Raw genomic sequence first — 23,151 nt, 5'->3', positions numbered from 1 at the left:
TATTTTGGAGGAGAGAGAGACTGGAATTTGTGAGTTTCATAGAGGAAGTAACTTTTCAGATGAAGAACTTCAGAAACCTGTGGAGACTTCTTAGGTCTTTGCTGGGTACTAAGCCATATATGTTTAAGGTGACACTCCACAGTCAAACAAAGGAGGGAAGAATTGTAAACAGTTCCCAGAGCTCACAGCTAGGCAGGAAGCCGCTCGAGCTTGAACCAGCCAGAGTAGATGCATAGTTCACAGCAGTCACGTGGAACATTCAGTGGGGACCCCAGTTGTATCAGGCATTAGGAGCGGCGCTAAACTGCCCCTGGAATGATAAAGCCATGCTAGCACAGCTTTAAAAGGGGCCTTGAAAGGATTATGATGATCTGCAAGTAGCTTAATAGCCTGCCAGAACAAAGTCCAGCTCCCATTAAAGAAGGAAAACAAAATGTAGGCACCAAACAGTATAAAATTACGGTGTTCAGCATCCAGGAGAAACTTACTAGATGTACAAAGACACAATGAAACATGACTCATAACCCACAGAAATATCAGAACGATCAGAATCGGAATTTTAAAAGGGCATAGATGATGGAACTAGTAAAAAATGTTAAGATTGCTATTTTGCTGTATTCAGAGTTAAAGGAAAACATGAACATAATGAAGAGAAGTGGAGATAGAAAAAAATAACAAAATGGAACACACAGATGAAAAATACAGTGCCTTCCATACAGTAAATAAAAAGGAACAGACCTCCATGCCAAGCTATGTAATGTGTATATATATATACGTAACTGGAATTCCAGAGTTTGGAAGAGACAGTGCACAAAAGATATTTGAAGAAATAATAATAATATTAATTATTATTTATTAGTTATTAAATAATAACTAAAAGTTTCCAATTTGATGAATTTGTATAAATTCGCAGAAAAAAACTCAGTGAACATCAAGCCAAATAAATCACACTAACAGACATAGCAATATGGAAGCTAGTAATAAATAGATGTCCTAACACGGACTTCCCAGGTGGTGCTAGTGGTAAAGAACCCACCTGCCAATACAGGAGACATAAGAGATATGTTTTTGATTCCTGGGTTGGGAAGATCACGTGGAGGAGAGCCTGGCAACCCACTCCACTATTCTTGCCTGGAGAAGCCCCATGGGCAGAGGAGCCTGTTGGGCTACAGCCCTTAGGGTCCCAAAGAGTCGGACACAACTGAAGTGACTTAGCACACACACACAACAGCAACCAGGACACACACACATACACACACACCATATACAGAGAAACAGAGATGAATGTGACTTCAAACTTTCTTCAAACCTTATTCAAGTCAGAAGATAATAGAATGACATTTTAAAATACTGAAAGTCAACCTAGAATTTTTACACTCCCCAACTATCTTCCAAGATTGACATCTAAATTAAGATTCAATCTGATAATCAATAACTAAGAAAATGTGTGCCATACAAAAGTGTGCTACATGAAGTGTTAAAGACAGTCATTCAGCCAGAATAAAGAAGTGAAGCTGGCCAGACATGATGAATATGTGTGTAGATATGAAATACTTTTTTCTTATTTTTCACTTCCTTTAAATATTTATTGATCGGTTAAAGCAAAAATATTAGCAGTGTTATTATGGGGTTTAAAACATGTAAAAATAAAAGGTATAACAATAATAACAGAATGGAGGCATATGAAAGGGGTGTATACTGAAGGGGGAAAAAGGAGAAAGAAGAGATGAGACAGAAAACAGAGAAATATGATAGATTTAAAACTAACCATGTCAATAATTATTTTAAATTTTAATGGTCTAAACATTCCACTTAGAAGATATCCTCAGGTTGCATAAAAAAGCAAGACTCAGCTATATATATTACCGCAAAACTCTCACTTTAAAGGTACGTGTAGATGAAGAGACAAAGATATACTGTCAAATAAGTAACTATAAGAAATCTATGTTACTATCAGAGACCTAGACTTCAGAATAAAGAGTATAATTGGAAATAAAAAGGGACATTTCATCAAAAAGAAATAACAATGATAAATGTGTATAGCCACAATAAGAAAACTTCACAATACCAAATGGAAACTAATAGAACTGACAGGAGAAAGAAAAAATTGGCAATAATAATTGGAGGTTTCATCAGTCTTCTGTAAGTAATCGGTGGAACAAATAGAAAATTGGAAAGGATATAAAAGACTGTGGCACTGTCAACCAGTTGAAATTTACAAGCACTGCATTCAAGTGTGGCACAAGGCATATTCTTTTAAAGTACACACGAAATCTTTACCATAGAGCATTTGCTGAATCATAAGTAGTTATTAAATTTAAAAATTAAAGTAAAATTTTAAAATATATACAAAATGTTCTCAGTACAAAGTGGAATTAAATTAGAAATTAACAAAAGAAAAATATCTGAAAAATATTCAAATATTTAGTAATTAGCATACTTCTAAACAAATTATGGGTCAAAAAACACAAGAGAAGTAGGAAATGTTTAGAGCTAAATGAAAATAAAAGCATAATTTTTACAATGCAACTAAAGCCGTGTATAAGTGAAATGTAACAGCTTTCGTTGCTCCTGTTTGAAACATCTCAACTCAAAATTACAGAAGGCAGGTTTGATCCCTGGGTTGGGAAGATCCCCTGGAGTGGGAAATGGCAACTCACCCTAGTATTCTTGCCTGGTGAATTTCATGGACAGAAGAGCCTGGTGGGCTACAGTCCATGGGGTCACAAAAGTCAGACACGACTGAGCAACTAACACTTTGACTATATACACTAATTTCCCTACATACAAACAAATTTCATTCCAAGAGCGGGTTTGTAACTCCCATTTGTTTGTAAGTCCAACAAAGTTAGCCTGGGTACCCAGCTAACACAGTCGGCTATATAATTGTTAGTCACTGAGTCATGTCCTACTCTTTTGAGACCACATATGTACTGGAGAATCCCAGGGACGGGGGAGCCTGGTGGGCTGCCGTCTGTGGGGTCGCACAGAGTCGGACACAGCTGAAGCGACTTAGCAGCAGCAGCATGTAAACCTCTTGGCCTTCCCTGATGGCTCAGATGGTAAAGCTTCTGCCTACAATGCAGGAGACCCAGGTTCAATCCCTGGATTGGGAAGATCCTCTGGAGAAGGAAATGGCAACCCACGCCAGTACTCTTGCCTGGAAAATCCCACGGATGGAGGAGTGTGGTAGGCTACAGTCCATGGGGTTGCAAAGAGTCAGACACAACTGAGCGACTTCACTTTCACTTCATGTAAACCTCTTAATTAATTTTATCTCTTTCCAAATGGCAATTAATTTCTTCTAATACAATTTAAAAGCATCCTTTTCATTTTTGCTTTATACTAAATTTCTATTTTTTTTTCTCTGTACATGGGATCAGTGTTGAACTAGGTTTACCTGTGAATGACAAATAAGAATGGACTTTACAAAATAACAAATCAAATTATTTTCAGCTTATTTAAAGCTCGGCCACCTAACTTGATCTGTGTAAGTCATCTCAAATACAGCACAGAATGAAATGTACAGATTTGTTTCTTTATATTGTTACTTATTCATCATTTTGTAAATTCATCTAGTTGAAATAATCAGCCCAGTTTTGTTCTTTATTCTGATCGGCATCCAGGGAGGGCAGCTCGTGGTTTCATGCTGAATTGCACTAACAGGGGAACAGATGATGATCTCTGCCTTTCCAAGTCTTTTTCTCTTAACGTGCCTGTGTGCTAAGTCACTTCAGTCATGTTTGACTCTTGGCAACCCTGTGGACTGTAGCGCACCAGGCTTCTCTGTCCATGGGATTCTGCTGGTAAGAATACTGAAATGGGTTGTTGTGCCCTCCTCCAGGTGATCTTCCCAAGCCAGGGATCAAGCCCATGTCTCTTATGTCTCCTGCAGTGGCAGGTGGGTTCTTTACCACTAGTGCTACCTGGGAAGCCCTTTCTCTCTTAATAGTATACTTCAAAAGAAAAGTTCAAAGAGTGGGTCTTAGTTCCTTTCCCAACCTGAGGTTTCCATATGAAAGGCAATCAATAAAATCTATCTTTGATATAAACCATAGATGACTGTCTGTACAGAAATCCTTTTTAAAGTTCTGCCAATGCAATTAATGAGGAGACCAAAGACTGATCACAACATCCAATTAACTAAGCCACAGGAGAAGTTTCTAATAAAGTACATCCTGTTTATAACATCTATATACCTGGCAACCAGGAAGGCAGCCTTTTTCCTCCCAGTTACAGAACTAAGGAGACTTTTTTTTCATTCTACTCCACAGTCGATTCAATATGGTTACTAGAGAACTTCAAGTATTTCTGACAACCATTCTGCTTTAACAGGGAGTTTTGCTGTGCAGAAGCTGTTGAAAGTGAATAGTGTTTTTAACACATTTTATGTGACTAGTTGAAAAAAAGGGCACAGAGCCAAACACAATGAAAGGGATGTATTATTAGTAGAAATGCCACTCATGTTGAATTAATTTGGTCTGTGTGTTAAAACTCAGAAATGCTGACTTGCAAGCAGCAGAACTCTGCTGACTTTTGGCTGTACTATCTGTGTGTCATTGAACAGACAGGAGTAAACTGTTACACAGTAACAATTATACAGAAAATACTATCAGTTTTGGAAATATAAAAAATTGTGTAAATTTGCCTTATACATAGGGGCAGCTCTTTTCTTGAAAATAGCAGAGTTCATTTCCTCCTCAAAAATGTTCTAAATCCTGAAAAAAAATTCCTTCTTTGTATATCTCAAGAATGACATGAAACACTTACGTTAATACACTTATCACAAAATACATCTGAATTCTAACACACCTCTTAAGGTATATCCGAGTTTCACTTCTATCTTACCTTGTTGTATTGTTCATTCACTAAGTCGTGCCCGACTCTTAGCAACCCCATGGTCTGCAGCAGGCCAGGCTTCCCTGTCTTTCACCATCTCCCAGAGTTTGCTCAAACTCCTGTCCATTGAGTTGGTGATGCAATCCAACCATCTTATCCTCTGTCACCCACTTCTCCTCCTGCCCTCAATCTTTCCCAGCAAGATCTGGGTATCATGCTTAGCGAAGATACGTGAACTACTTCAGTACATTTTCTCATCAGTCAGTCAGTACACAGGATGCATATGAGCCAAAAGAGCAACCCCTGCTGGACGACAGCCATCATTTGCCCAATATCTTCCTGCAACAAAGCTAGTTTTGACATTTGGTCCAGACAGTAAGTGTTAGAACTTTGCTACCCAGTGTGTGGCCACGTGTGATCCATGTGCTAATTTGCAAAACATTTCTTATTGGTTCCCAACAACGTAACTAATGGAATGGAAAGGAAGCATTTAGAAATGTTTACAGCAATTTAACAGAGTGAGTTTATATCTATTAAATCTAATAGTAGGGCTTCCCTGGTGGCTCAGATGGTAACGAATCTGCCTGCAAAGCAGAAAACCCAGGTTCAATCCCTGGGTTGGGAAGATCCCCTGGAGAAGGAAATGGCAACCCACCCCAGTATTCTTGCCTGAAAAATCCCAAGGACAGAGGAGCCTGGTGGGCCACAGTCCATAGGGGTCACAAAGAGTCAGACACGACTGAGAAACTAACACATACACAAATCTAATAGCAGAGACTAATTGGGGCTTGTACAATTTTTTTCATTTTATTATTTATTTTTTATTTTATTTGACAAAAATATCGCTATAAGACTGATTTGAAAATTTAAAAACAGAGTAACAAAACGACAACAACAAAAAACACCCTGGTTCTTTGCCTTCAACAATGTAAGAGTCACTCTTTTTCTTTTTTTTAAATATATTTTTCTTTGATTACGTCAGGCCTTAGTTGTGCCGTGCAGACTTAGTTGCTCCACCACGTGTGGGATCACAGTTCCCCAACCAGGATGGAACCCATGTCCCCTGCGTTGCAAGGCAGATTCTTTCCCACTGGACCACCAGGGAAGTCCCGAGGGTCCCTCTTCTAAACCAGAGGATTAGCAAGCTGGGCAAGTGTCACCAATGAAGTGGTAATTATGATGGCAGTGTAACTAGCTGATGATAATTGACTGCTTACTACTGTGTCTATGTTTCTGCTTTGACTCTCTCTCTCTCTCTCTGTATATGTGTCTGTGTGTGTGTGTGTGAGTATACGTGAAGAAAAGCTATGACAAACATAGAGAGCATATTAAGAAGCAGAGATATCACTTTGCTGACAAAGATCCATGTAGTAAAAGCTATGGTTTTTTCAGTAGTCGTGTACAGATATGAGAGTTGGACCATAAAGAAGACTGAGTGCCTAAGAATTGAGGCTTTCAAATTGTGGTGCTGGAGAAGACTCTTGAGAGTCCCTTGGACTGCAAGGCGATCAAACCAGTCAATCCTACAGGAAATCAACCCTGAATATTCACTGGAAGGACTGATGCTGAAGCTGAAGCTCCAATACTTTGGCCGTCTGATGTGAAGAGCCGACTCATGGAAAAGACCCTGATACTGGGAAAGATTGAGGGCAGGAGAAGAAGTGGGCAACAGAGGATGAGATGATTGGATGGTATCACTGACTCAATGGACATGAGTTTGAGCAAACTTGGGGAGATAGTGAAGGAAACATGGCATGCTGTAGTCCATGGGTGTTGCAAAGAATCAGACACGACTTAGTGACTGAACAATGTTATACTTATATGCATATATATCTTGATGTACATATTAAAATACGTATTATATACATATGTATATATATGCCATCTATGTATATATACCATCTATGTATATATCTGTGTATAGAGAATATTAAATATCTTTATAATAACCCTAGAACTTTGAAGTCAATATCATTTATCATTTATCAAATATCATTTATCAATATCATCTATCATTTATCATTAGTCAATATCGATCTAGACCTGACTCTGATTTGTTCTGGATATTACTGCCAGTGTTCACTTTTTGCCCCAGATTTAGTCTTTGTTAAAAATTAAATTAACAGTTTCTCTCATTACCAGTGCTCTTCCATGGATATATGAGGGTGAAGAATAATTATGGTTCCTCACCTCCCCACCCCCTGCCAAAATAAAACTGTTATTTCTTGTCTCTTTTCTGTATCTCGGAGGGTCCTTGGTGGGCGACTGGGAGTAGCCAGGTCAGGGGCTCCTGAGTAGAGCCTCATCCTTGTACTCAGCCTTTCTAATAGCAGCTGCCCACTCTTCCTGCAATGAGTAAAAATGTTTTGCTGTGTAACTGAAGAGAGCTGATTGAATTGATTCCATCACTTGTGTACTTCCTGGAGGTCAGCGTTCTTATTGAAAAAAAGAAAGACTGAACTGAAATGAACTTTATAATAGGCATCCGTTTGCTGAAATTACTTATATTAAAGACAGTAAAGGGAAGTCATTATTTTGATTAAATAGATGCAGTGTGCTGAGAGTCCCTTGGACAGCAAGGAGATCAAACCAGTCAATCCTAAAGGAAAATCAACCCTGAATATTCATTGAAAGGATTGATGCTGAAGCTCCATTCCTTTGGCCTCCTGACGCAAAGAGCTGACTCATTGGAAGATTCCCGGATGCTCAGGAAGATTGAGGGCAGGAGGAGAAGGGAGCGACAGAGGATGAGATGGTTGAATGGCATCACCAACTCAATGGACATGGGTTTGAACAAACTCTGGGAGATAGTGAAGGACAGGAAAGCCTGGAATGCTGTAGCCCATGGGATCACAAAGAGTCAGACACGATTTAGCGACTGAGCAAATGTACTGAAGGGACTGATGACCACAAATCATTCTCTTTGACAAATTTTCACCTTGAGTAGAACACAGACTTTTGAGCAAGTTTACTGGTTACCTGATTATATATTTTCAAGTTCTTTTTTAGGTGTTTATGAGTATAAAGCAAAATATACAGAATGTAGAAGAACAGATAGTATACTACCTCATATGCTGAGTATGTGTGAGTTGACTATTGTTCCATATGGGTGTGTTACGAAATGCAAGAGAGATCAGAGGGAACCCCTGTCGGCTTAGTTGTGGAAAAGAACTTGAATAGCATGCAGAGATATGACATGAAACACAAACATAAATGGGATATATTTTGTATGTTTTAGATCCTTTTGGGAATGCTTCCACATGGTATTAATCTCTATTCTCGTTTAACGTGTTTATATAAACAGTGTCCTATGTTGAATTTCCATAGTAATTATCCCTGCTTGTGTAAGCATCTTAAATAATTGTATGAATAATTTCTGCTCGGAGACACTGTCTCTGGCACACCCTTTTCCCAAATGTTGTGATTTTGTTTTCTGTACTGCGTTCTTTTTTCTTTTCACATTTTCAGTCTTTTTTCCTTTCCTCATGTTAACTTGCTTATCTTCTTTATGTGGATTGAAATAATGAGCATGTCTGCTCTTTGAAAAGCAGTTTGATGAATCTCAAAATGAATATGTCACAAAGAGGAAAGTGCTATCAGTTCTTTCCTAAGTAAACACATTATGACTCCATATTAATCCCTGGTATTTTCTCGAATGGCACAATGACAGTAATAGGCCGTGTTAAGGAGTCGCATCGTCACCAGGCAGTGTTTATGACAGAGTTGCTCTTACTGTGATGTATTTTTGGTCCCATTTCGAAAACATTCACCCTAAGCTAATGCTGCTGTTTTAAACTAAAGCAAAGCCTGAATGAGTCAGGTAAAAATTAGGCCTTTAAAAGTGCTGCTTTGTCTGTATTGGTCTTCTAGACTTTCTGAAATTACCCAGTAATTGAATAACCTTTCCATTCATTTTAACTCTGCAACTCTGGCCTCTGTTAGAGCATCTGCCTACTCACTTGCACTAGAAGAGCCTTTTCTTTCTCTGTTTCACTCATTTAACAAACACTGACGACCTTACTGGTTCTCAAGCTTTTGTGTGTGGTGAAATTCCTGGAAAACATGGTGCTTTTACCACATATCCTTTTGACAATATAAGCATCCAAATAACTAACTTTTGCATGGGCTTCCCTGGTGGCTCAGACAGTAAAGAACCTACTTGCAATGCAGGAGACCAGGGTTCTATCCCTGGGTCGAGGAGGATCCCCTGGAGAAGGAAAGAGCAACCCACTCCAGTATTCTTCCTTGGAGAATCCCATGGACAGAGGAGCCTGGTGGGCTACAGTCCACGGGGTCCCAAAGAGTCCGACACCACTGAGTGACTTTCACTTATATTAGATTCCAAAATACACAAACATGAGCAGGTATCAACATGTGAAGAAGGAAAAAAAGGGATAAACTTTGAGAGAAATTTTTCCCCATGAAGTTAACTCTTTCGCTAAGAATAAAACAGAGGGTTGGTTCTATGACCTCCATCAGCTCGCAAAATACCAGTTCTTAGTGGAAGCTTAAGACACATGAGTGTTATTTCATGAGTATCAAAAGTACCAAGGTGAATGGTCTGGACTGTGCCCTAAAAGAACTCACAGTCTTGTAAGAAAAGCTCTCAAATGGCAAAGCTCTAAAACAATATGGAATTACAGGTCAGAGAAGTGTAAGCAGTGCCCGGCACGTTCCCACAGGCTGGGAAGTTCTGCAAAGATTCCTGGAGGAAGTACCCCCACCAGGTGCTGGAGATACCAAAAATAGTGAGACCCTTTAGGGTGTCAGAGTCCAGTTCTCATATAAACAGTCTTGTAGACAAGTCATAGCTCAAAGAGGAAGGCACACAGTTCTTTGTGACACTGAGCAGAAAGCACCTGTTGTTGTTCAGTCGCTCAGTCATGTCTGACTCTCTGTGACCCCATGGACTGCAGCACACCAGGCTTCTCTGTCCTTCACTATCTCCCAGAGCTTGCTCAAACTCATGTCCATTGAGTCGGTGATACCATCCAGCCATCTCATCCTCTGGCGTCCCCTTCTCCTCCTGCCTTCAGTCTTTGCCAGCATCAGGGTCTTTTGGGAAGAAAGCCCTAGAGAGAGGAAAACAAGTGAATGAGCCTGACGGGGAGCAGTTGAACGAGGCTTTGGTGATCTTTCCTTCCAGTTGGTGCTTCACTCAAACACACGATGTCTTTCTGACTTTTGTGAATACACTTCCTCTACACGACAACCACGATGCTTCAAGTTCACAGCTTAGTGTGGCCTGAACCAGTGCTTCCCAGGCTCTAAGTACACCCATCATTTGTATCTCCATATTGTTTTGTATTGTTAAAATGCAAAATCAGATCCAGCACATCTGATGTGGGACTTGAAATCCTCTTTCCTAAAAACCTCCCAGGGGGTGTCATGCTTCTGGTCCATAGACTATACTTCGAATGGCAGGCACCCAAGTTTTAACTCTTTGCATGAAAACCTTGGCAACTGCTAAGTAAATCTCTCATCCTTGCAGTTATATTTTAAAAACCTATCATACAATTTGAAGGAAATCGTCAGGAGTATGTTTGTAAACAAATATGAAGACAGTAATTTGTCTAAAGGTAATAAAAGTAGGAGCAATTATTATTATTGTAATTACAGATATGTGTGTGTGTCTCTGTGGGTGCTCAGTCATGTCTGACTCTTTGCGACCCCATGGACTGTAGCCCACTAGGCTCCTCTGTCCATGGAATTTTCCAGGCAAGAATACTAGAGTGAGGTCTCATTTCCTCCTCCAGGGGATCGTCCCCACCTAGGGACTGAATCTGCGTCTCCTGTGTTGCAGGCAGATTTTTTGCCACTGCAGCACCTGTGAAGTGGGTATGCTCCGTTTTACAAACAGAGGCAGAGATTAAGTACCTTAATGCCATGTAGCCAGCACAGGCAGCTCTTTGTGATTCCAGTCCAGATCTCTTTTACTCCAAAGACACTATACTCCAAAAATCATAGTCAAAAGAAGAAAATAGAAAGTTGATAGAAGTGCAGAATCACACGAGTAGAAATTGTGATGTTCTGTCAGATGGAAATGACTGAATCTTCTGGGGGACAAAAATTAGCAGCTGAGCTGCACAAGGTGCTGTTTTGGATAGCTCCATCAACTAATGCTTTTCAACGTGTCTGAAAAATGCTCATGAGCTGAAAGAGGAAGGGGACTAACAAGGTTCTGGGTCTCTACTTTAACGGTAGAGGAAAGCCCAGGAGGAAAATTTTTCTAGTCTTTATAGATTTATATGTTATGATACATATTTATGTATTTATAAATATGTATGAAAATATGAACACGAGAGAATTGCTGATTCAACATAATGTGGCATTTAGCAAGCTTTCCTTAGGAAAAGGAATTGAATGGATGGATTCACTGATGGAACCAGATTCTAACTGCCAAGAGTGGACCGAATCCTGTTCCTAGTGATTATTCACTCTGAATGCACGAAGAGTTTACCTCTTGAATGTTTCATTTAATGTAATCATAAAATGGTGATTTTTCCAAATGGTGAGTTTTGAAAAAAGCATACCCAAAACTCTCCCCTCCTCAAAAAAGGGGGAAAAGCTGTTTTGGATACCACCCTTTTTAGAAGAATAAGTCGTGAAACAGGAGGTGTCACTGAAAGTTTGCTCCATTACATAAATATATGCCGGCTTAGCTGAAGCAGGGTAGTTATCAGAAGTTTTAAATTGAGGAGTGGGTTGTTTTCCTTCACAGGGAAAATATATCACGACTAGGAATAAATATGGTGAATTGCTTCTTGTCCGCCCTCATGCTAAAAAGGGCCTCACAAATTTGGCTTATTTAGCAAATACCTTTTTGGGGCTCAACACTGAATCAACAACTATATGACAAAACGGAATGCTTTCACTAAACATGACAAGACGGCTTCAATTATAATGAAGTGTGATTGAGGGGTAAGGAGTTGATTGTGGATACTATGAGTCACTTCAGACTCAGTTCATTTACATGTGATAAAAATTACAGTGTTCGTGGTGAAGTGAAAATTCAAACCATTAGTTTTCTTTCTTCACTGAGTAAGCCTTTGTGTAGATCTCTGATCTAGGAAAAGTCTAACCAGTGGACACAAGAACAGTACAATCTGCCCTGTATAAAGTGGAGTGATCTGTCAGTAGGAAGGAAGTGATAGAAATCTTCAGCATCTGTAGCCTGAAAATATTTACCACACCAGCTTGTTGGTGACATTATGTACAATGCTCTCAAGCATTGGACTTGAGTACAACATACTTAAGTAAGGACTTATGTACTTACTGTATGTATGATGGTTTTTTCCCAAGTATTTTAAATTTTCAATCCACTTAACCCTTATAGTAGTAATGATATACTGATATGTTCTGTAATTATCAATAAGTATCTTCAGATATGGACATTGGACACAAAGAGATTAAATAACTATCCAAAGGGCGTACAGTTGATGACAAGAGGGAAGATCTGGACACAGCCCAACTCCAAAGATGGTTTAATCCCCATATTGTACTGCAACTTAGCAGGAGGGATGGAGGATATTGTCATTTGTATATTTCTAAGTTTGGGTGGACTCTGGGAGTCGGTGATGGACAGGGAGGCCTGGAGTGCTGCGGTTCATGGGGTTGCAAAGAGTTGGACACAACTGAGCGACTGAACTGAACTGAACTGAAGTTTTATATGGGCTTCCCTGGTGGGTCAGACAGTAAACCCACCTGCAAGGCAGGAGACCCAGCTTCAATTCCTGAGTCGTGTTCCTACGATAAGATATGAATGTTTCTAAGAGGATAAAATACACATTTTTATTTTATTTTACTTTATTGTGTTGTATTTTTATTGTAAAAAACCACTGTTTTTTATTGACAATAGCTTATACAATATCATGAGCATCTGCTGTTGACAGAAAACACTGCTAAATTCCAGGAAAACCAATATATATTAAATATATTTTTCTCTCCTTCCCCATAAGAGTTTTATAATTCAATTGGGAAACAATATATAAGCAAAAATGATAAAGAATAACATCAGGGCATACTCAAGAATTGACATTGCTATCTACAAGAGAACAAATTTAAAAGAAAAACAGTTCTTCTTCTCCCTCCCAACTGTATTTTCAAAGACAGTTCTCAGCTTGGGCAGCCCATTTTAAGAATAACAACTTTAGAACTAAGAACATTTTTCTCAGTCTAACGATCCATGTAAACTTAAGGCCCCTGTACATCAACCTCTTTCAGAATGTCCAGCCTTAGCTTGAATAAGTTCAAGAACGCTTGACTTGATACTAACCTCACAGGTAAATTAAGGTCTTACCTGAATATCAGACAGACTTTCTATTTATGAAAGCAAGTCTCTTTCGGTTGCTTCTATTTATCAATCCATCTTCTAACATTAGGGATCTTACAAGCAGATGGACATTTTCTTCTACTGGATGTTACTTCAAATACTAGGTAATTTTGATTCTGATTATCTGAATCTTCTTTAAACACTTATGTTCTAAGTGTAATATTCTCATGAGATTTTTTTAAGTTTTTTTTTTTTTAACTTTCCTGATTTTCTGAGCAAATTCCACTTTCCTTCCTAAGTTGTGGGGGCCAAAATTGAACGTAATCATTTACGTTCTTCTTTTCAGAGAAGACCTATCACCAGTTTGTATTACAAACCATATTCTTATTAATGCATTCTAAATGATTTTGTTTATATCATACTGTTGATTAATAATGAATTTATTGTCCAATAAATTACCTTGTTATGGTCCTATTAAGCCATGTTTCTCCCATCCTTGTCATATGCAGCTTTTTAGATGCTTGTATTTATCCTTTTAAATTTTATATTGTTTTATTTGACTCTTTATTCAAACTGTAAAGATGTTCTTTAAACTGAGATATAATTGACATATAACAATATTAATTTAAGGTGTAAAGTGTGTTGATCAGATGCATTTATATATTGCAATATGACTACCTCAGTAGTATTAGCTGACACCTTCATCCCATCACATAATTGCCATTTTTTTTATGGTGAAAATATTTAAGATCAAGTCTCTTCATCATCATCAGTTGCTCAGTGGTGTCTGACTCTTTGTGACCCCATGGACTGCAGCACACCAGGTTTCCTGTCCTTCACCATTTCCTGGAGTTTGATCAAACCTCATGTCCAGTGAGTCAGTGACGCCATCCAAACATCTCATCCTCAGGTCTCTTAACAACTTCAAAATAGGCAATATAGTAGTGTTAACTATAATCACAGTGCCATGCATTAGCTCTTCATCTTCTATGAATAAGAAGAACTGATTCATCTTCTAACTTCAAGTTTGTGCCCTGTGATCCACATCTTCCCAGTTCCCCCACACCCTAGTTTCTGGTACCTATGATTTTATTCTCGGTTTTTATGAATTCAACTTTTTTAAATTCTACATATAAGTAATGCATGCCTGCTCAGTCGCTCAGCCCTGTCCAACTCTTTGTGACCCCATGGACTATACCCCACCAGGCTCCTCTGTCCATAAAAGTTTCCAACAAGAGTACTGGAGTGGGTTGCCGTTTCCTCCTCCAGGGTATGTTCCCGACCCGGGGATTGAACTCGTGTCTCTTGCCTCTCCTGCACTGACAGACAGATTGTTACCACTGAACCACCTGGGAAGCCCACATATAAGTGATGTCATACAATATTTGTTCTCTGTCTGCTTTATCACCGTTAACATAATGCCCTCAAGAACTATCCATGAATAATATTCCATTGTTTGTATGTGTATATGTATATCACATTATTCATTCATCCATTGATGGACACTTAGGTCATCTCCATATCCTGGCTTTTGTGAATAATGCTTCAAAACATGGGAATGCAAGTATCTTTTTGATATCCAGTTTTCATTTCCTTTGGACATATATTCAGAAGTGGGATTGCTGTATCGTGTGGTTATCTTTTAATTTTTTTAGGAACCTCCATATTGTTTTCCTTAGTGGCTGAACCAATTTACATTCCCACCAATATTGCAAAGGGTTCCCTTTCCTCTACATTTTTGGACAGTACTTGTTCTCGCTCGTCTTTTTGATGATAACCCTTCTAACAAGTGTCTGGTGATAATCTCGTTGTGGCTTAGATTTGCACTCCCCTGATGACTAGTGAGGCTGAGCATCTTGCCATCTGTTTGGCCATTTGTCTGCCTCCTTTGGAAAAATGTCTGTTCAATTCCTCTGCCCATTTTCAAATCATATTTTTTTGTCTTTTTGTTATTGAATGGTAGGAATTCTTTGTATATTTTGCAAATTAACCTTTTATCAGACATATGTTCTCGGTCGCTCAGTCATGTCTGACTCTTTGCCACCCTATGGACCAGCCCACCAGGCTCCTCTGTCCATGGGATTTTCCTGGCAAGAACACTGGAGTGGGTTGCCATTTCCTCCTCCAGGGATCTTGACCCAGGGATCGAACCCACAACTCCTGTGACCCCTGCCTTGCTGGTGGGGTCTTTATCACTGAGTCAATCTAAAGGATGGGGGAAATATTTGGGGACCATATCAGACCTGTTGTCTCCAAGTGCTTCCCTCATTCTGTAGACTGACTTTCATTTTGATGTGCAGAGCTTTTTGTTTTGCTGTAGTTCTGCATGTTGAATTTTGATTTTTTTTGCATAAAGATGGTTTTGATCATTGCATCTCATCCAGAAAAAATGGAAGGAGCTACATGGGATAAAATTGTATACAACTGGAGTGAGATCAGAATTTTCTCTTCATTTCTTGGAAAATACAATTAATTCACAACAGAAGGAAAGCCCTCTCTGATCACAATATAGATGTATGGGTTTTCCTGGTTAATAAATTTTCCTAAGCCGTGGAGGGGGAAATGAAGATGCTGGAGCCATTAATCTTATTCCATAACAGCATTTGCAGAACCTCAGTGAGAACTAAATGAAGTATTTCTGTTTTTTAATTTGTTTATTTACTTTTGGCCGTGCTGGGTCTCTGTTGCTGCATGGGCTTTCTCTTATTGCAGAGAGCAGGGCTTTCTCTTATTGCAGAGTACAACTACTCTGTAGTTGTACGCGGGCTTCTCATTGCAGTGGCTTCTCTTGTTGCTGAGCTTAAGGGCCCGAGGGCTTGAATATTTGTGGCTCCTGGGCTCTAGAGCACAAGCTCAGCAGTTGTGGCACACAGGCTCAGTTGCTCTGCATGTATTATCGTCCCAGACCAGGGATGAAAACCATGTCTTCTGCATTGTCAGGCAGATTCTTCACCACTGAGCTACCAGGAAAGCCCTAAATGAAATGTTTTCAAGTTGGCCAGTGTGAGGGGAGCAATCTGAGATGCCACCACACCTGCTCCCAGCCCTGCTCTGCCCCTGTATCCTGCATCCTCCTGGGGCTGCACATTTCACAAAGCCTGAAGTCCCAGTTCGGTGCACAGGTGCGTTCTTGTAAAGGAGAATTTCTCCTACTTCATTCTCCTCTATCTTTGAAAGTAAGTGATCTCTTGACAGTCTTTCTCCCTATGGGGTTGAAGAGAAGGAAGAAGGATTGACCTCCACATATTCAAAAGTATTTGACAGTTTCAGTCCATAGATATGATCATTTTGCAAAACGTTTTTTTTTCTTTCTTCACTTGTATAACATTAAGAAGACTTATTTTGCTTAAAACTTGATTGGTGAACTCAAAGAAAAATATAACAGACATACAAATTTTTCTTTCTTTCTTTATAGGTAAACCACAGTGAATTACCTTTAGCATCACTGTTTATCATGGCACACAGGAAGCAAATGCAACTAAGCGTTTTTTTTTCTGATATTTCATTGTTAGCATAAAGAAATGCAATAGATTTCTGCATGTTAACCTTGTATCCTGCTGTGTGCTGTGTTGTGCTTAGTTGCGCGGCCGTGTCCGACTCTTTGCAGCACTATGGACTGTAGTCCGCCAGGCTCCTCTGTCCATGGGGATTCTCCATGTAAGAATACTGGAGTGGGCTGCCATGCCCTCCAGGGGATCTTCCCATCCCAGGAATCAAACCCAGGTCTCCCGCATTCCAGGCAGATTCTTACCTTGCTGAATTTACTTATTAGTTCTGGTAGTTTTCATGTGTAGTCAATTTTACCTCTTCCCTTCCAATTTGGATTTCATTTTTTGGTTGCCCTGGGTCTTCGTTGCTGCCCAGGCTGTCTCGCCAGTTGTGGTGAGTGAGGGCTTCTCTTTGTTGCAATGCACGGGCTCTAGACACACTTTAGTAATTGCAGCACACGGACTCAGGAGTTGTGGCTCACAGACTTTAGAGCACAGGCTCAATAATTGTGGAGCACAGACTCAGTAGTTGCGGCGCATGGGCTCAGTTGCTCCATGTCATGTGGAATCTTCCCAGATCAGGGATCGAATCCATGTTCCCTGCATTGGCACGCAAATGCTTAATCCCTGGACCACCAGGTCAGTCCCCGATTTTGGTCTTTTATTTTTCTTGTCTGATTGCTGTGGCTATTCTTCTGTCAGTCCTTGCTACTCCTCTGTGGGTAATTCAGCTGATATCTTTATCTTAGAGTTCTGTGATTATATTTTAATGCATATATGTATGGATTTTATTAATCCTGCTAAAGCATGTGGTATGCTCTTTCATCGTAAGTCTTTTTGGTTTTGTTTTTTTGTTTTTTCTTCCAATAAAGCTTCCTGGAAAATACTTCCCTGACAGTCTGTTAATTCTTTGCTTATGATAAAAATCTTGTTGGACACATACAGGAATCTTTCAGTGTTACTGCTATAGTTGTCTCAATTCCCTTTTATATGTTTCAACTTTTCTCTTTGTTGAATTCTGAGTACAGTCCTTGATACTTATTCTTCTGGGGGTTGCTATGGGAAGAGATTATTTCATTTGAATCTTTTTAATGGCTATGTTGTTTGTTTCTCCATTTTCTATTTTATCTGTTCTTGTTTCATTTTTGCCTATATTTGTTTTTATAATTTCTTGTTCTCTTACGTGAACAGTTTTTTCCTTTGTCATATTGTTTATGTTAAATATATGCTCATTAAACTAATTTTAGATGATTCTATTATTCGCATTTGATCAGGAGTGTAGTCATCTCATGATTGTTGAGTGACTTTCTGGTTTTAGTGTTCATTGGATTTTGTGCTTTCACTAAGAGGTGTATTCCTCACTCTCACTCTTTATAATGCTTCTCAGTTATCTCCTATACTCCCTCAAGACCTTCAGGTCCAAAGTAGCTCTTTCATTGGCATCTCAGGATTTTCTCTCATCCAGGAATGGTTTTGGAGATATCCTTAACCCGCTCACAGAACCTGTGGGCTGCTTGGCCTGGGTCAGGTCGGGGGGCTCTCTGTGCATCCTCTCACTCCGGGCACTAGCTACCCTTGATAGTACAGATCGTTTTTTTAGCATCTTTTTATGAGTGACAGAACCACCACCCCCTGATTTTATTCAGGTGACCTGAACTCTGGCCTTCCACTGCTCACAGTGGAGCATTTTTTACCCCAGTAGAATATGGAGCCTTTGCTGCTTTCTGTTCCCGTAGTTGAATTACAGAGTTACTGTGACTTTACCCCTGTTTATCCACCACTGTGGTTTTCTGGTCTGTTTCTGGTCTAAGGAGAGGGTTGCTCTTGAGAAAGTAGCACTGGCATATATACACTATCATGTTTAAAATAGGTAACTAGCAGGAAGCTACTGTAACACAGGGAGCCCAGCCTGGTGCTCTGAGATAACCTAGAGGGGGTGGGGTGGGGAGGGGGAGACTCCAGAGGGAAGGGATATCTGTATCTGTATATCGATATAACTTATTCATATTGATGTATGACAAAGACTATCAGAACATTGTAAAACAATTATCCTCCAGTAAAACATAATAAAATAAAAAAAAGAATATGGTATTTTTTTAAGTATCATTGTATCCAGAGCTGAAAATGTTTTTTAAAGCGTGAGATCACAAAGCTAAAAATTCCAAAGTACTTTATGTTATTAACAAATATTGCTTACAGTCATACATATGATAATATATATGTGTGGTTTACATACATTACATATTAGTGAAAATATTATTCAGTAGAATCATTCCCTTTTCTAGAAGTTTATGCTATCTTTTATTTTAGTCTAATAAAATAAAACTTTATTTTTTATCATAAATAACTTTTGGATTAGAGTTGGTCTTATAAATATGTGGCAACTCACTTGGCTTATAAATATGTGGCCACTCACCCTACCAGTAAGGTCACTGGTAGGACGGTCTGTACCCCAGCATTTTTTTATCTGCCATGATATATAAATTCCACTAAAATGATTCTTGTGGGTTTGATAACTTTTTATTTTTCCACAAGTATCTACTAAATGAACATAAATTTTGAGTGCTGGAGGAAAGGGAGCTGATGCATTTGCAACAGGGACACCTACCAGAGTAAGGAATTTTGCCAATGTTATCAAGTCCTGGGACGGTGAGCCAGAAGTGCCACAAAGGAGTTTGTATGTTTTAAAAAGAGATGAGAAAAAAATAAAAGGTCAGAGAGGGCTAAAATCAAACTGTTCTTCTTCACTATGTTATAGAGTTAGAAACCGTGCAGCGATGATTCGTAAACTTATAACCCTAGTGTAAACGTCAGTGGAGAAAACACTCACACCCACTATAACCATGTAAAGGTGTCCATAAAGGAAAGCAGGTGTAGTCATCTTTGAGTAAAGAAGGAAGTGAAAACACATTTTCAAACCTTATCATATTTACCTTCCCAACTGATTCTGATTACGTGGCAACACTTACTGTGATTGTATGTGGCCGATAGTGGTAGTTTTTAGAATTCTGCCTAAAAAAACTTCTGGAGAATTGGCAACTTGACTGCTAAAGCTTATTCGTGTTTACCTTTTCTCAAATTGTCTTCTCCCCAACCCCTTAACTAAAGTATGCTTCCTTCCGCAGAGGCAATTTACCCTCGTAATTTTTTCCAATCTCATGTTTTCTCTCTTCTTTCAGCCACCTGGGCACTGCAGTAGCTGAAATGCGAAAAAGGCAGCAGTCACAGAATGAAGAAACACCTGCTGTGTCTCAGGCACCTGGAAACCAGAGACCCAACAACACGTGTTGCTTTTGTTGGTGCTGTTGCTGCAGCTGCTCCTGGTACGTCCTCTTATCTGTGTGATACCACACCTGAGCTGCGTCATAACTGGCGTGAACATGCGTGTCAGCTCTTGGAACCATAGAAACTTCTCGATCTGTCTTTTTATTCCCTTTACAAGCAGCAGTTATTGGAGATGTTCATTGGTTTAATGCACACCTTTCCCTAAGCAAAATATAATACTTCCTCAGAATCTACACTGAAATTGGTAGGAAAGAATGAAAAATTGTTTTGTATCATGACTTTTTCCACCCATGCTTCTTAAAGGTATGAGTAAAAATAAGATTTGCGGCTATGTATTTGTTGAACAGTAGACAGCATTCTCCCATAATAGAAGGTGCAAGAACACTAAAGTAATCTCTAGCAGTATTGAATTCCATGTAATGTTTTAGTTCTATGTTCTTTCATGAGAGATTGACTGTTCTGTCACAGATTTGAGTGGCAGCCTCAGCCACAGACTCCTAAAAAGGATAAAGTGCCACAGACTCACGCCCACAAATCTAAAAGGCCAGGGGCTATGATGGGTATGAAGGTCAAGCCAGTTTGTTAAAAACTCTGAACTTAGAGCCGGAGAACCTGCTACCGATGCAGTGTTGTCACTGACAGCTTCTTTGACATTAAAGTTGTAATCTCTGGTTTGTGGTTTCCTCACTAGAAAAGTGATGGAGAGTTAAAGTTGATTCTCAAGGTACTGGCTAGTGCTAAATGTCCATGATTCGGGCAGTTCAGAAAACCTGTTTCCATTCCAAATCCACAAAGTGCCTTCAAATAAGAAAATCAGTGGGACCCAGAATTCCGAGATTTACAAAGATGACATCCCTTGGGAGGTTGGAAGGGCCAAACTAAACTTAATGAAATTTCCGTAGAACTGCACGTTTCAGGGTCCTGTAAGATCCAATTCATAGGTGGATCTTCTGGGTTAGCAATGGTCCGTTGGATTTCCCCAACCTGTTTCAAAACCATAAAGCACATGTGCCCACATGTACACCCATGGCTGATTCATGTCAATGTATGGCAAAACCCACTACAATATTGTAAATTAATTAGCCTCCAATTAAAATAAATAAATTTTTTTAAAAAACATAAAGCAATGCCCAGCTGCTGGAGTCATCTTCCTGTGCATGATCGCTACAGTTTCCCAACATCCTTGGAGGTTGGTCCTGTGATCTAGTGGCATTATCACAGTGACCAAAACAGAAGATGAAACGTGATGCTCCAGTGGCAGCCTTGGTGTTGAACACACTCTCAGCTCTCTAGGAGACTTCATTGCCAGAGAACTATCCCATACTGCAGCAATCTAGAAGGTTTAAAATAGTTTTTATAAAGATCAAAATTGCTTCCCAGATGATGGTTCCTTGTTGGGAAAAGTCATGCTATGATTCCTTTTTCTTTCAACCTTAAGCCATAAATTAAGTATTTCAGATGGAAGAAAGAGAGTTCTAAAAGAGGGAAGTATTTTAGTGCGATTGTGTAAATTTTTTTCTGTCTCATTCTTCAGGAGATCATTTAGCTCTGGCCTTAATCCATGAATTATAGGGGAACAACTTTATATGGTGGTTCTGAAGTCAGACTTGTTGTTGTTCAGTCACTCAGTCATGTTCAACTCTTTGTGACCCTATGAACTGCAGCACACCAGACTCCCCTGTCCTTCACTATCTCCTAGTTGGCTCAAACTCATGTCCATTGAGTCAGTGATGCCATCCAACCATCTCATCCTCTATCGTCCCCTTCTCCTCCTTCTCTCAATCTTCCCCATCATCAGGGTCTTTTCCAGTGAGTCGGCTCATTGTATCAGGTGACCAAAGTATTAGAGCTTCAGCTTCAGCATCAGTCCTTCCAATGAATATTCAAGATTGATTTCCTTTAGGATTGACTAGTTTGATCTTTTTGCTGTCCAAGGGACTCTCAAGAGTCTTCTTTAGCACCACAGTTCAAAAGCATCAAGTCAGACTGCCTGGGTTCAGACTCTTCATCTGTCACTGTCTGTTTGACCTTCAACAAGTTGCTCAGTGTCTTCAGATTTCTCATCTATCAGATGACAGTGATAAGAATCCCTACGTAATAAGGTCGTTTTAAACATTCAATGAGATAAAACACATACTAGCTGAGAACAGCGCCTGACCCATAGTGTGCATTTAATAAGAGTTGGTTACTGGGCTATGGAACATTTCATATGGGAAAAATAAAAACTCTTTAAAGAAGACCTGGCTTCAAATATGGAGAAGGAAATGGAAACCCACTCCAGTGTTCTTGCTTTGAGAATCCCAGGGACGGGGGAGCCTGGTGGGCTCCCTATGAGTCTATGGGGTCGCATAGAGTTAGACACGACTGAAGCGACTTAGCAGTAGCAGCTTCAAATAATGCATTTTTTTTTTAATGTCAGCTTGTGGATATAATAAAAAAAATTATTTTGGAAAGGAAGACTGTTTTACTTTAAAGTCTGTATAAAACATTGCAAATATTTTGTTACATCCTGTTAAGAATTAGACTTCTATTTCTCATTTGCTCTATGCCATGTTCCAGTAATTAGGATATGAGTGTATTTGCCTGCAGGAAGTCATTTCTGAATTGCTTCAGGATTAAAATAACAAACACTGAAGTTTTGTTGTGTAATCTTTGTTGTCAAACAGATGTTTCGTGCAGTTTGCTTTTATCTGTCCTTCAGATATTTAGCAAGACTTGCTTTTATTAATTCTTCAGGTGCACATTAAGCACAATAGTCAATGAGAGCTTGTGAGCCTCAGATTGTCTCAGAACACAGTGGATGGAGAACAAATTAGCTTTTGGAAGCTACAATAACTCTCCACACCTCTAGGGTGACAAGTATTGGGTTGGCCAAAAAGTTCTTTTGGGTTTTTACAGATAACCGGAGTGATCTTTTGGCCAACCTGCTATTTGGACCCTAAACATATGGTGCCTTGGATGAGCGTTGTATTAGTTTTAGACAAGAGAGCATTGTTGTCAAGAACAGTATTTGCTATCAGTGAGTCATGGATACCCAAGTCTAGGTCGTAAAATGCACAATCCATAAGCATACAAGTCTTTTTTTGATAAATAGTATGTAACTGCTCTCAGCCTTTTGGCTAAGATCAAGGTAGTATGGAGGCTTCCCAGGTGACACAGTGGTAAAGAATTTACCTGCCAATGCAAGAGACGCAGGTTAATTCCCTATGTCAGGAAGATCCCCTGGAGTAGGAAATGGCAACTCACTCCAACAGCAAACGCCAACCC

General features: G+C 39.4%; 1 protein-coding gene and 1 non-coding gene across 3 annotated transcripts in view; both read left to right on the top strand.

Annotated features, from left to right (window-relative positions):
• Positions 1-23,151, top strand: part of RGS17 (regulator of G protein signaling 17) — a 103,634-nt gene that overhangs the window by 46,715 nt on the left and 33,768 nt on the right. For both annotated transcript variants that reach the window (XM_070796412.1, XM_019967003.2), the window contains exon 2: positions 19,779-19,922. In XM_070796412.1, the coding sequence (XP_070652513.1) occupies positions 19,804-19,922 (119 nt within the window). In that variant the 5' untranslated portion in view covers positions 19,779-19,803. The remainder of the gene's footprint in view (positions 1-19,778; positions 19,923-23,151) is intronic.
• TRNAC-ACA (transfer RNA cysteine (anticodon ACA)) lies at positions 3,045-3,116 on the top strand. The gene has a single exon. It is a non-coding gene; the product is annotated as a tRNA-Cys (tRNA).

The sequence above is a fragment of the Bos indicus genome, chromosome 9, assembly GCF_029378745.1.
Source record: "Bos indicus isolate NIAB-ARS_2022 breed Sahiwal x Tharparkar chromosome 9, NIAB-ARS_B.indTharparkar_mat_pri_1.0, whole genome shotgun sequence".
Classification (NCBI taxonomy): Eukaryota; Metazoa; Chordata; class Mammalia; order Artiodactyla; family Bovidae; genus Bos; species Bos indicus.
The sequence above is the reverse complement of the archived record's forward strand: the minus strand, read 5'-3'. Positions and strand labels throughout refer to the sequence as shown.